The sequence below is a fragment of the Castor canadensis genome, chromosome 3 (genome assembly GCF_047511655.1).
Source record: "Castor canadensis chromosome 3, mCasCan1.hap1v2, whole genome shotgun sequence".
In the NCBI taxonomy this organism is placed as follows: Eukaryota; Metazoa; Chordata; class Mammalia; order Rodentia; family Castoridae; genus Castor; species Castor canadensis.
In genome coordinates, this window is record NC_133388.1 from 134,203,458 (window position 1) to 134,218,128 (window position 14,671).

The following is a 14,671-nucleotide window of genomic DNA, read 5'->3' on the forward strand; positions in this document are numbered from 1 at the left end:
GAGAATAAGTATATTAGATGGCATGAAAATGGTAGGGACTTTGGGACAAGAGGCAGTCAAAAAAAATTTTTCAAAATTTGAAATCTTACTTTTAGGGAAGAATAAGGAAAAGTACACTTTTAGATTCTGACCTTTTATGTTAGTTCTTGTGTGTTAACTGAGTGAGCAACCCCGTGGACCTAATGACTTAAGAGCATTGCTAACGTTAGAATGACGCCCTGATTTATGATACTCTAATTAATTTGTAGTATATACTTCATATATAAGCTGGAGACTTCTTATATACTAACATCTAAACTTGAAAAGTATAGTGTTTGCACTAATGGGCTTACAAAAATAATCATTCATCATATAATACTATCTGCTTAATTTAATATTTTTCAATTACTTAAAATTGATTTACACGAATCATTTGTGGGATGCTATAAGAAAATACACGATACAGAAGTAAAGAATCAAAACTTAGTCATGATACAATTGATGGAAACATGAGGATAAATCTGGTATCTACAGATATAGACAAGGGTTGAATAAAAGAAAGGAGTATGTAGATATCTGTGCTGTTAACTGAAGCAACTAAAGAAAACATTATTTCCCATTGGAAATAGATAACTATTCTCCAAGAGTAACATATGGTTTAAATTATGCACATTATTTTATAGTAACTATTTTACTTAATCCATAGAAAACTGATAAAACTGTTGGAGTCTGAATTTTTTGAAAAAAGGTGTAAGACCAACCTATACTGTAATTCATATATGTTAGTAGATGACATTGTCTTAAAGTATATCTAGGGTTAGTTGCAAAGTTCTACATACTATATTCGCTATAAATTATCCATAGCCAAGAAAACACACCATCTTTTTACAGCAAAGCAAAGCTTCCATTGATCTGAAACTAAAGTACAGCTTTCCATTTCTTGTCAAGATCTGTGTTGCTAACTGTGGAGAGAAAAATCAGAGGGTGGAAACAAAAGATAAATTAATGCACTGGATTTTAAGTTCTCTTATGGCTAGAAGCATGCATCTAAAAATTGATTTTGTTGACTAATATAGTTTTTTTTTGGTACATGTAAACACACTGCTGAGGCTTCTACACCAAATTCATGCTTTGAAGAACTTCTTGATTTTAAGGACTAAATTTCTATAAAGATGGCTGATTTCACAAATTAACCTAACACTAGTAAATAACTGAAGAATTACTACTTCAGTATCTCTGACTTTACTGACTTACCACTGCTTAAATAAAACCTGTGCCTATTTCCAAATCTTATACATGTAAGAGTCATTCTGGCCTTGGGGTCTAGAATACAAACTACTCTCCAGATCACACTGTTGAGTGTCATTACGTTGGGTGAAGACTGGAATTCTGCATGGGATTCTAATTCCTCTGGGAGCTTTTGGTTGCAATTTGTGGTCAACTGGCTCTGTGCTGCACACCTTCCCAGTCCCTGTCTAACTGAATGTGATATTCAAGGGACAACTTTGATGGATGCTGTTTTTCCAAAAAGGGAATGAGTACATGTGTAAAAATATTTTAAATGCTAGTAGTAAAAGAACTTAAATTTGCAATTATACTTACTTATTTTTCCTTCTTTTTCTAGTTTTCTCAAATGAAGCAAGAGGTTACGCTCAGCCATTTTATGTAAATGCTCAGGAACATCCTAAGGGGAATAAGGAGAAGAAAAGCATTAAAAACCTTAATTTTTGAAACCTTTAAAGAAAAACAAATATACAACCAAAAAAATTTAACTTAAATACAATTTTTATTTAGCAGAGGAAAGAGATTTATTATGGCATGGACAGCTGAGAGAACAGGCAAAGTTTAGGACTTCAGCCTATATTCTGCCAATTTGAGGGTACAGATATAAGCATTAGGATTAAATAGAAAAGGAATTAAGACAGGGGGAAAATGTACACATAGTTTACATTTACAGTCCTAGTTATAAAGTGTGTTCAGGTGTGTTCATTATCTCAGTCCTTGTTTTGGGAGAAGTTATCACTGCTGTGATAGCAATCTGGTCAGGATAAACAAGTCATTGTTGCCGGGTGGTCTTATCCTGAGGAGTCTCTGCTGAACCTCCCTTGGCAGAGGTTTTCCTCCACCTCTCTTTGTAAACATGTTATCAATCAATCCTGTCCTTCCTGACTGCAAAGTTAATACAGAGAGAACAGCTCAGAGCAAAGAATACAAGCACAAAATGGAGACAGAGATGCCAAGTTTCTCTTCTGCTCTTAGTAATTTGTGGGCCCAAGTAAGGAGTCAGTGCTTTTCAGCAAAAGGAGCTTAAGTAAGCTACTACAATTCCCCCTTGTGTTTGAACATTCCTCAGTCTTGAAGGATTTAGGTTGTTAGTCAATCTGGCTCTGTAAGTTTCTTGGCCAGTGATAAACTAGTACAAGAGAAAGGGGGCAAACAACCCAAGTATGTAAGTCAAAAGAATCATTGCTTAAGCTTAAAACTAGAAACACCATCTTAAAGCAGAACACAAGGTGTAGTACAAGTCAGAAGAAATCAACTAAATAAATTGTGTAGGGGATCATCTTTTAAGTAACTCCATGAGCATGGACTACTAAAAGGATATGTTTGGAGTCAGTAAGAATTGTTGTCTCTATTTAAGAAGGCTTGGGCCAAAAAGTATGAGTTTGCCCTCTGTCAGAGGTATGTTAGGTGGCCATGCTTATGAAACTTTCCTTCAAACCCTCTCGGCTTTGGTTACTTTTGGAAGGGTTGGCCACAAGTGGCTTTGTTTGGATTCTGACAACTTCTCTTCTTGACTTAACAGTTTTCTATGAATATTAAACATATTTTAAAAGAGAAATATCTAAAAAACTTCTTCACTTTGCAGTTGGTCTTACTTTAGGACACTATATTCCTATGTATTCCTATAAATGAAATAGACTGCCATAAAAACAGTAGCAGTGTCTTTTATTCACTACTGAATTTCCAATGTTTAGCATAATGGCACACAATAGAAACTCATTAATATTTATGAGTGAAGGGCTGGGCATAATGGCTCATTTCTGTATCCAGCTTCTCAGAAGGCAAAGATTGGGAGGATAACAGTTGAAGGCAAGCTGGGGCAAAGAGTTAGTGAGACTCTATCTCCATCAATAAGCTGGGTGTGATGATTTGCACCTGTGGTCCCAGCTACAAGGCAGGCCACAGGTAGGAAGATTAAGGTCTTCCTTAATCTTCCTACCTCCGGCAAAATACAAGACCACACTTGAAAAATAATTAAAGCAAAAAAGGGATGGGAGTGTGGCTCAAGTGGTAGAGTACCTGTTTACCAAGCAGAAGGCCTTAAGTTCAAACTTACAGATACCCAAAAAATTATGAATGTAGGAATAAATATAAAAATTATTCTTAGCCAGGTTTTGAACAGACAGTTGGCTCTATGGTTTATTAGATTACATGATAATATCTTTATGCCTGTGACTCATTTACTTTTATTAAAATAATATGGTAATTCCTCTTTTTTATTTCTTTAAATGCTCCTGATGAAGCCCATTCCCCAATCCAAGGAGTTGTCTTGAAACCTCTGTTTTATGCCAGTGCTGTTAGGATCCAATCTCTCAAACACAGTGTAAAAGCCTCTCTGACTACAAGCCACCTGCAAGGCAGCCTGTAGGGGACTCTTGCAAGAGCAGGTAGTATCTTGGCCATGGAAGTGACCCCAAATGCATGGTTCCCAGTACTTGATGGGCCGGAGTGTCCTCCTGACCCTCCTCATCTGACACCGAATCAAAATCACCTTCAGACTGAATTTTACTTTTAAGGTGGGGCTGATGGCTCAGCAGCTCCACCACCCACAGCATCTTGTTACTGCCTGTCACACTCCTGTACCACTGGCTATAAGGGATGAGTCCCACATCCTGGCTCGGCTACCAAGGAGGAAAATCTTTTACTTCTTACTTCTATTTCCTTACATTATTATAACATCTATTATCCTATGTTTCTTCTACTGTATTCTACTGCATTTCTTCTTCTACTGTAATTCTTCTACTATATTTTCTATCTTATTTCTACTTCTGTATTTTTTCCTTTTACCTAAACTTCTTTAACATAGTTTTTTAAAAGCCTATATATAGTTTCCCAAGTTTTTACACCTGACTGTATTCAATTCACTCTCCCTCTCACTTTGCTTATTTTTCATTTCTCTATTATGTGTGCACTTCCTAGAGAGTGTCTCCTTGTCTCAGACTTTGAGTCTCCCTGTACTTAGGTCCCTGTTTGGTTGCCACCTGTCTTGCGAGCTTTTCTCACAAGCTCTTGCTCTGCAGACTTAACTGGGGGTGACTGGAGATGCAGAAAGGACAAACGATAGAAGACAACCATGCAGAAAGTTGGGGCAAGGTGTGCTGGGCTCCCTACTTCTCTGAATGTAAACAACTTAGGAAAAGCAGCTGTGCTGCATTTTTGCCTCTTGCTCTCTTCTGAGGCTGGGGCCATGCCAAACTCAGCCTGTAGATTATTGAGCACAACTGTGCTTATGTCAAGTTCTCATAGGCTTCTCATAATCCGCTCCCCACAGGTAATATTGACAAAGTTTATCTGAATGAAAACAAACATTCTTTTTATTCTTTAAATAAGGATTATAGTTTGGAAGCCAAGCTTCTTGACTAAATTCACTATATCTCAATTTCTCAACTCCCTGAAAATATTTTACTAAGATGAGCAAATTACCTCAGTCAAAACTCAATGGATTCTTTCCAGTCTTGCTGTATCTGACATCAACTGGCTAGTCCCTCCCTTTTGAAGACCTCTTCCCTTGCTTATCCCACCTCTTTATTTGTCTTTATTCTGGATATTGATGCTGAGATTTCTCCTAAACACTGATGTTTATAAAGAGTTGAATCATTGACTCTCCTCTCCTTTTTACTCAGCCAGGTGACTGTGATGAGTTCACCGCAGCAATGTCAGGCATTGATGATTCCCAAATCTGAATTCAATCCCTAAAACCCCCTTAGGTGCCAGTACCATACACTATATCCAGAAGTGTGATCTTCTTGATCTCATTATGTGAATTCCTCTGCCAAGATCCTTAAGTAATCTTTGCCAGATAAAGTCCAAATTTTTCAGCTGGCAATGAAATATTTCTGTGATCTGATCATGCCTCCTTTTTCTGCCTTACTTCCTGGGCTCCATTTCTGTCCATCCATTTATGCACTCTGTGTTCCAGTCATATGTGGATTTTCAAACACACAATGATCTTTTATTTTGCCTGGTGTTTGAACACATTCTTCCTTTTGTTTGGAATACTTTACTTTCCCCTCTACACTGGCCTAGAAAATGTCTGCTTCTTCTTCAAGACTGAATTCAGGGAATAAATTTCTGAAGGCTTTCCAGACAAGCCCTTACCCTGCATTTTCAAGTGGCAGAACTGATTTCTACTGCTGTGCCTTGACATACTAGGTACAGAATTTGGATGATGATTGGTGTAGAAAATCCACAAGATTTAAATAATCAAAATGCTCTCAAATCTCAAACCTCTTCATTGTCAGCACTCAAAATGTTTCAGCTATTGGAACACTTAGGGTTTTGAAGCATTTTGGATTAAGGATAGTGTCTGGCATATAGAAATATGCTCAATAAACGGAAACTATTATGGAAGAGCCAGTATTCAAGTATCTGTTGAACATGTTTCCAGTGAGCCATGAATCCCTCGAGGGATCTTTAGTTGTCCTTGAATCTCTGTTATTACTCCAGTGTCGCATTAAAAAATAGTCAATAAATATTGGATTAATAAATCACTCTAGAATACCTAATGTATTAACACTTGCATAGTGAATATGGTCCTGCATACACATGGAATGTGCCTCTGAATATAGAATTGGTATTATTTAGGCCTGGGCAGTTTACTTGACTCATCTGTGATGAGTGTGAGTGAGTCTTGCTATTTGTACTTAGGTTATAAGAAAAAAAACCTATCACTGTTCCAATGTATAGTTTAGAGAAGCTATACCTCAGTATGAGGAGAAGAAAATGGGCTGTTTCACACAATTTATTTCATTACTATTTTTCCAATGACTTTTTTTCCCTTCTTGGTGGTGCAAGGGATCAACGCAGAGCTTCACACATGCTAGGCAAGTGCTCTACCACTGAGCTACATTCTTAGCCCCACACAATGACATTTTTTATCTTTTAATATTTTAGTCATTCACCCTCTCTTTTAAAACAAAGCACACTGAGTGTGATTTAACTGTTTGTTGATGACACAAGCCTATGGAACATTAAGGGGTCCTTTACTAATTGTAACTGGCCACAAGTTACCTTTAAAAACTCTGCTTTGATAACAACCATATGCATCTGATAGCTATACAGTTTTGGTAGTGGAATTTTTTTTTTTAAGACAACATCTTGCTATGTAGCCCAGCCCAGGCTGGCCTCAAACTTGTGCTCATCCTGCCTCTGCCTCCTGAGTGATGGGATTAAAGGCATACATCACTGTGCCCAGCAATGGGACTTTTTAAATTTAAATTCAACTTACTCCAAAGCCTACTTTTTTTTTTTTTCCATCCAAAGCCTGTATTTTTAACTGCTCATCCATTCTACCAACATAAGATGTCCATCAGAGGGGACACTCTGAGGTGTGGGGCTCTTTCCCTCCATAGGAAATTACTCATGTTCGTTGGTGGGTATTTTTCCATTGTTAGGCATTGCTACAACTTCTCACTGCCTTCGTCCCTATACTAGTCTGCTGTAGAACACCCCTCTCACTCACTGTAGGCAAGGATGCCAGATGATCAAGATGTCTGGAATAATCTATGTCATTATAAAACACTAGCAGTTCATCCTAAGTAAAGTACATGAGGTTAATGATGGTGCAAGATGGCTACTTTTGTTTTCTATGGACAGTTTTTTTAACTTTAGCATTCTAGAAGGTGAGACTGCTGGTCTCAAGTCTAGACAAGTTGCTTACTTATAAAATTAACAGACTGTTCTAATGTGAAATGTGGTAAGATTACCATATGTTGTCTGTTAAGTAGATTATTTACTCTAGTAAATTGTGGCTATGTACAAATAAATGAAAATTACCTTGTAAATGATTTTTACAAGATCCATTACTGTAAATGATTTTTCAAAGTTCTCATGAAATAAAGTAAGAATTTGTTTTTCTCGGACATTTCTGTGAGAAATATACTGGAGAATTTTAGCTTCCGCATCACGGATTACTGGTCCATGTCCTGAATTGAAATAGTTATAAAAATTACTTCCAATAAATAAAAAAATAAGTATAATCAGAGTCAATTCACTCTATTTAAATCGGTTCAGATAATGTATTGAAAAATTACTCTAAATACACAAATACACATTATTTGAAAGTTGTACACATATAAGCAGTTTAAAAATTATGCACAATACCAAAAAACTTTAAAGAACCCTATCAAATAAACTTTATACAAAATGCTGTTGTACACTTAAAATATAAAATAGACTATAACAATAAAATATGCAATAAAAGCAGCAATCACAAAATAACAATAGATAATACATGTAGAGTGCTCACTATGTGCCAGGCACTACTTTACATGATTAAGATACATTATGCTTTCAAGAACCCCATGAAGAAGGTATTAGCCTGAGGCACAGGGAAGATAGACAACCTGCCTATAGTTACCCAGCTAAGAGTGTTGGTAAAGCTGGGATTCTGACTTGGCAGTTTTTAAGCATTCTGTTCTCTCAACCACCACGGTTAAATTTACCTTTAAAAGACTGAAAGATGAGAACACAAAAAGCAGATTTGTGAAAGTGACCAAGATTTATTAACAACTCACAAGAGTCACAGTAGAACATTAAGAATCTCATATCTAAGCTAGTTATTCAGAATTTTTCACAATCCAGATTAAGTTATACTGGAACTTACTTGCTCTTTAAGACAATACAAATTTAACATATTACACAAGTCTGCAAAATGGATGTTTCAAATATCTGAAAGCAAAATATCCAAAAGAAGGCTAACCTACTATCACATAAAGAACACTGGGCTTTGGTTAGACAGAGATTTCCCTTCTTAGCTCTGTGCGGAAATCTGTGACTCTGAGTCTGTTTCTTCAGCTCTGTAACAAGGATACCACTGCCTAGTTCACCTAGTTTTTGCATGCATGACAGCTATAAAGACCCCTTCAAGTACCTGTTGGATAGCAGGCTTTAATATAAGGTAGCTATGGCTACAGAACATAATTTTCTTTTTTTACTCATATGTGCATACAATGTTTGGGTCATCCCCCCACCCCCTTACCCACCCTAACCCCTCACTACCAGGCTGAAACTTTTTGCCCTTATCTCTAATTTTGTTGTAGAGAGAGTATAAGCAATAATAGGAAGGAACAAGGGTTTTTGCTGGTTGAGATAAGGATAGCTATACAGGGAGTTGACTTGCATTGCTTTCCTGTGCATGTGTGTTACCTTCTAAATTAATTCTTCTCGAACTAACCTTTTTGCTAGTTCCTGGTCCCCTTCTCCTATTGGCCTCAGTTGCTTTAAGGTATCTGCTTTAGTTTCTGTGTTGAGGGCAACAAATGCTAGCTAGTTTTTTAGGTGTCTTACCTATCCTCACCCCTCCCTTGTGTGCTCTCGCTTTTATCATGTGCTCATAGTCTAATCCCATTGTTGTGCTTGCCCTTGATCTAATGTCCACATATGAGGGAGAACATAAGATTTTTGGTCTTTTGGGCCAGGCTAACCTCACCCAGAATGATGTTCTCCAATTCCATCCATTTACCAGCGAATGATAACATTTCGTTCTTCTTCATGGCTGCATAAAATTCCATTGTGTATAAATACCACATTTTCTTAATCCATTCGTCAATGGTGGGGCATCTTGGCTGTTTTCATAACTTTGCTATTGTGAATAGTGCCTCAATAAACATGGGTGTGCAGGTGCCTCTGGAGTAACCTGTGTCACAGTCTTTTGGGTATATCCCCAAGAGTGGTATTGCTGGATCATATGGTAGATCAATGTTTAGATTTTTAAGAAGCCTCCAAATTTTTTTTCCAGAGTGGTTGTACTAGTTTACATTCCCATCAGCAGTGTAAGAGGGTTCCTTTTTCCCCACATCCTGGCCAACACCTGTTGTTAGTGGTGTTGCTAATGATGGCTATTCTAACAGGGGTGAGGTGGAATTTTAGTGTGGTTTTAATTTGCATTTCCTTTATTGCTAGGGATGGTGAACATTTTTTCATGTTTTTTCGCCATTTGAATTTCTTCTTTTGAGAAATTTCTGTTTAGTTCACGTGCCCATTTCTTTATTGGTTCATTAATTTTGGGAGAATTTAGTTTTTTGAGTTCCTTATTCTCGTTATCAGTCCTTTGTCTGATGTGTGGCTTGCAAATATTTTCTCCCACTCTGTGGGTGTTCTCTTCAGTTTAGAGACCATTTCTTTTGTTGAGCAGAAGCTTTTTAGTTTTATGACGTCCCATTTATCTATGCTATCTCTTAATTGCTGAGCTGCTGGGGTTCCATTGAGAAAGTTCTTGCCTCAGAACATATTTTCATATAAATAACTACTGTGCTAGTAATATGCCAGTTTACTGGATTCAAATATTCTAAGAACCTTTTGTAGGCAGTCTTTCATTGGCTTAGCCTGAATGTAAGTACACAGAGCATCTACTCTCTTCTCTTTAAAAACAGCTGTCAGAGTATACTTCTTTATATCATGAAATTAATCTAAATGCCCAGCTTCACAGTGTGCTTCCTAGTCCCTCAGCAGTAGGAATTCCTGAGAGAATGTTAAGTACATCCACAACAGATCTTTCCATGGTTGTTTGGTTAGAAGCAAGTTAGATGGATTTAGAAAATTAAGTAACCTAGTCCCTTTCTTTTTCTGGGTCTTGTTTTTTTTCGTAGCTTTCAAGATGGACAGGAGATTCACATTGTAGAGCAGTACAGTGATATTTGAGATATTAATAACAGGTTTCCTTTTCTGGAGACTTGCAAAATATATACCATTTTACAGATGCCATGGAAACAACTGGTATTTCAATATTGTGAGTTAAGAAACTAAACTTTAGAGGTCAAAAGTTACCCATGGTTGCACAACTGAAATGTGGTTCACAATAAAAATCAAGTTAACTAAAATGATGGTGGCTTATAGAATGAAAAAATTTTCCTGGGGGGAGAAATGACCCAAACACTGTATGCATACATGAATAAAAGAAAAAAAAATTTTCCTGTTCCAGGTCTGGAGGCATGGCTCAAGTGAAAAGCACTTGCATAGCATGCCTGAGGATGTGCGATCAATCCCTAGTACTGCCCCCCCAATTTTTTTTCAGTTCCAATGTAAGCTTATTTCACTTAATGGGTCTATCAGCATCTGTGTAGATATTGAAAAAAAACTCTTTCTTTTTGTTGGCAGTAATGGGCAGGCACCACTGCTTGAGCCACTCCGCCAGTCTTGAAAAAGATGCTCTTTATAAAATATTATTAATGTAACTCTTGGCCTTTTCTTTAAATTTAACTGTATGCCTAGGCAAGACTTAAGGGTATAATTTACAGTAGCAGTGAAAGGCTTCCAGAGTAAGATGACAGATTAGAAGCTTCTTTCATGTGACTTTGTGAATGAGTAGAGTTAAGAGTAACAAAAGATAGACTGTATTCCAAGGAGAGAAGGAGCACTGATAATCAAGAAAGAGATGACAAGGATAGCTGAAGACAAGACATAGAAAAGTAGGAAACAGCTCCCAGCTCCAACCCTGGCTCCCAGGAGGTGGTGGGGAGGGGAAACAGAAGCTGCACAGGGTAAGCCAAGCAGCCCTGGTGACAACAGATTGGCACTCCTACTTGCAGGATAACCCCACAGTTCTTGCAAGCCTGAAAACCAGTGATAATGACTCCTCCCGTGTGGCAGGTTAGCACTGGAGAAGAAATTCATTACATTGCTCCCATATCTTCGAGTGCTATAGGCAGTCGCCATGTTGAGAGGGGGCCTATTTTTGAGACTTGAGTTACTCTGGGGAGTTGAAAATAATTACAAGTAAGGGAGTCTGGAGACACTCTGCCATAGTGTCTGAGTAGAAGATGGCCAAGAGAAGCAGTCAGGGGAGTTAGTCAGCAGAGAAATGGGGCTCTGGAGGGCACAGTGGCTGTTAGCCCCACTCTGTCAATGCATGTGGATTACTATGGAGACGGAGTTATGAGCCCATGGCAAAGTTGATTGTTTGACAACTGGAGCTGCCTCCCTGCCATGTGTGGTTGGCTGCAGGGCAGGACTGAGAGCTTTGAGCCCAGTTCCAGTCACTTGATTTCTGTCTTCTACCTTTCACAGAATGTTTTACTGCTGGGCAGGGTCTGAGAGCACTAAGACCAGCAGTTAAGAGTGCTGGGGTCCTTTGGTTCTCCCTTTAAGTCCAGATCTCAGTGCTCTCTTTGCTTCCCACACATTCCAACATACTTGAGTGACACTCTTCAGCTGGGATGTTTGCTGTCCTTGGATATATAGACTTGGGGGGAGTTCTGGAGCCAGTGGGAATCTGCCCAGCCCACAGGCCATAAAGGTCATTGCAACCAGCAGCAGCTCATAGTATGCAAAGAAGGGAAGCTTCTAAAGTGAATGCAGGGTATGTTGAGGCTGACAATATATGCTTCTTGACCAGCTGGGCCCTCAGCTTGCACAGTAGGAACTATGACAGACTATTGCTATTATTCACTATGCCTTTCTCCCCTCCCTGGCAGAATCCAGTATTAGAGGTCCAGGAGTGAAAGCTCTCCAAATTCTTTTTAAATTAAATTTTTTGTTACTATATTTTATTTTATTTATTTACTATTACCTTTACCTTTATTAATTTTTACCTTCACAGTTTATTCTACATTACTTTTGCCAATTTTCTATGGTTAACTGTATTTCTGTGTCTGGTTGTGTTGTTGCTGTTACAGCAGTTTCTTTTTACCTTCTCTCAGAATGGTACTGGGGAGTGAGTCCTTCAGAGAACAATGCTCACTAAAAAAGACTCTCATGTAAAACTGAGAAAAGATATTCAACCTCACATATGCAAACTCTTTAATAAATGAAATAATAAAAGAAAGTGAAATGGTTAAAATGCCAAAGAATTAAGAAGTCTAATTTAAAAAATGACCAATGACTTCAGAGGATGCAAATAAACAGATGAATGAAGTAAAGAAATCAATTTAAGACTTGGAGGAGAAATTTGACAACTTGGGCAAAATTTTATTAACTTGGGAAGAAATTCTGCAGAGACAGAGATTCTGAAAAATGAAAATCTTGGAAATGAAAAGCTCAATAAATGAATTTAAAAACTCAATGGAAAGTATCATTGACAGATTAGACTAGGCAAAAGAAAGAATATTAGGAATTGTAGACAAGATTGAGGAATTATTACATTCAGATAGAAATAAAGAAAAAATTTAAATAATCATGACTTCTGAGGCACAATTAAGAGACCAAACCCATGAATCTATGGTGTAGAAGAGGGAAGTGAGATATAAACTAAAGATGGTAGAGAAAACTTATTCCATGAAATTATAGCAGAGAATTCCCCAAATCTAGGGAAAGAAATGGACATCCAAGTACTTAAAAATCCCAAACCAGAAAAGAAACTTTTCATGTCACATCATACTTAAAATGCCAACAGTATAGAACAAAGAAAGAATACTGAAAATTGTAAGAAGAAAGTGTCAAGTTATACACTCTCAATAGAAACTCTAAAGGCCAGGAGAGCATGGACTAATGTATTTCAAGACCCAAAACAAAGTAACTGCTAATCAAGACCACCATATCCAGCTAAGTTATACTTTAAAATCAAAGGAGAAATATGGACCTTCCATGATAAGCACAAACTAAAGAATTTATGACTACAAAGCCAAGATTGCAAAAGATCCTTAAAGGAATGCTACACATACAGAAGAGGAAGAAATACATACACAAGCACAAAAGCTTGGGAAAGATTAAATCTCAGTAGAACAAAAGATAAACAAATGTTTAGTAGGAAGAATGAAACATTATTAACTCAGTAAACAAGCAACCTTTAAGATGAATAATAGAGAAGTCAGTAGATACCTTTCAATAGTAACACTAAATGTAAATGGTCTGAGCTATCCAATTAAAAGATACAGAATGATGAATGGATTAAAAAAAATAAGATCTGACTGTTCACTGTCTACAAGAAACTCACTTCACTGGCAAAGACACACAGACTAAAAGTGAAAGGATGGAAAATGATATTCTAATCAAACAGAGTCTGAAAGCAAGCAGGAGTAGTTATACTTATATCTGAAAAAGCAGACTTAAGTCAAAATTAGTCAGAAGAGATAAAAGAGATCACTAAGTATTAATAAAAGAAACAATTCATCAAGAAGACCTAACAATTACAAATACATATGCACTGAATGTTGGACCATCAATTTCATAAAATAAACACTATGGCCATAAAGGGACAGAAAAGTCCAGATCAGACAGACAAAAAAATCAACAAAGAAATTTCAGAGTTAGACTGCACCACAGATTAAGTGGACTTAATAGGCATGTACAGATTATTACATTCAACAGCTGCAGAATACATGTTCTTCTCAGCAGTCCATGGAACTTTCTCCAAAACAGGTATTTGAGGGCATAAAGTAAGTCCTAACAAATTTAAAAAAGTGAGACACTTTCTGTTATCAGATCATAATGGAATAAAATTATGAATTGACAGCAAGAGAAAGTATAGAAGCTATAAAAACATATGAAGATTGTGGGCCACTGAAGAAATGAGGACTGAAATTTTAAAAATTGCTAGAATTAAATGAAGATACAAATTACTGGAGCCTTTGTGATATAACACAGGCAGCTATAAGAAGGAAGCTTATAGCTACGAGTACCTACATTAAAAGAAAACCAGAGAGATTACACATAAATAACCTAATGATACATACATCAAAGTCTTAGAAAGACAAGATCAAGTAACTCTCAAAACTAGTAGACAGAAATAATAAAAATCATGGTGGATTAATGATGAAAAACAGGACTGTAAAATAGGTACCGTGTGTGTGTGTGTGTGTGTGTGTGTGTGTGTGTGTGTGTGTGAGAGGGGGTACCAGTGGGAGGGAGAGAATGAATGAAAAAGAGATTAAGGTGATAGTGTATGGTAGATGTACTTCATATACCTATCTGAAACAGAACTAAGAAACCTCTTGCAATTGCTTTAAGTGTGGTGGGGATGGGGGTTGAGGGAAAAAGATGATGGGGGCAATCTAAATAATGTACAATGTAAGTCTAATTGGAATTGTCACTATGAATTCTCTGTATGATGAATGTATCCTTATAAAAAATTTGTAAAACAACAACAACAAAAGACTTTGGAGTCCAGAAGACCTGACTTTGTCATGGCTAAAGAACTTGAGCAATTGGCTTATTTCTCCAAACCTTAGATTTGTTATCTATAAAATGAAGCAAATAAGGTACTTGCTTTACAGAGAAAAAAAAACCAAAAAACCACAAAACCAAAAACCAACCAACCAACCAAACAAAAAATCATGGTGAAAATTAAAGAACTAGAGACTAAAGGACAATACAAAGGATCAATAAAATAAAGAGGTGATTCTTTGACATATAAACAAGATTAACAAACCCACTGCCAAACTAACCAAAATTAAGAGAGAGAAGATCCAAATTAATAAAATTTGAGGAGATTAAGCAGGATATTACAACAGATACCAGTGAAATACAGAGGATC

At 37.0% G+C, this 14,671-nt stretch overlaps 1 protein-coding gene across 2 annotated transcripts in view; it reads right to left on the reverse strand.

Annotated features, from left to right (window-relative positions):
- Positions 1 to 352: 352 nt before the first annotated feature.
- Lactb2 (lactamase beta 2) overlaps positions 353 to 14,671 on the reverse strand; it is a 47,871-nt gene continuing 33,552 nt past the window's right edge. The window contains exons 5-7 of one of the 2 annotated variants that reach the window (XM_020166580.2): positions 7,039 to 7,187; positions 1,582 to 1,663; positions 353 to 941 (exon numbers count right to left, since the gene is read on the reverse strand). In XM_020166580.2, the coding sequence (XP_020022169.1) occupies positions 898 to 941; positions 1,582 to 1,663; positions 7,039 to 7,187 (275 nt within the window). In that variant the 3' untranslated portion in view covers positions 353 to 897. The remainder of the gene's footprint in view (positions 942 to 1,581; positions 1,664 to 7,038; positions 7,188 to 14,671) is intronic. The other variant, XM_074068689.1, reaches the window with a different exon arrangement.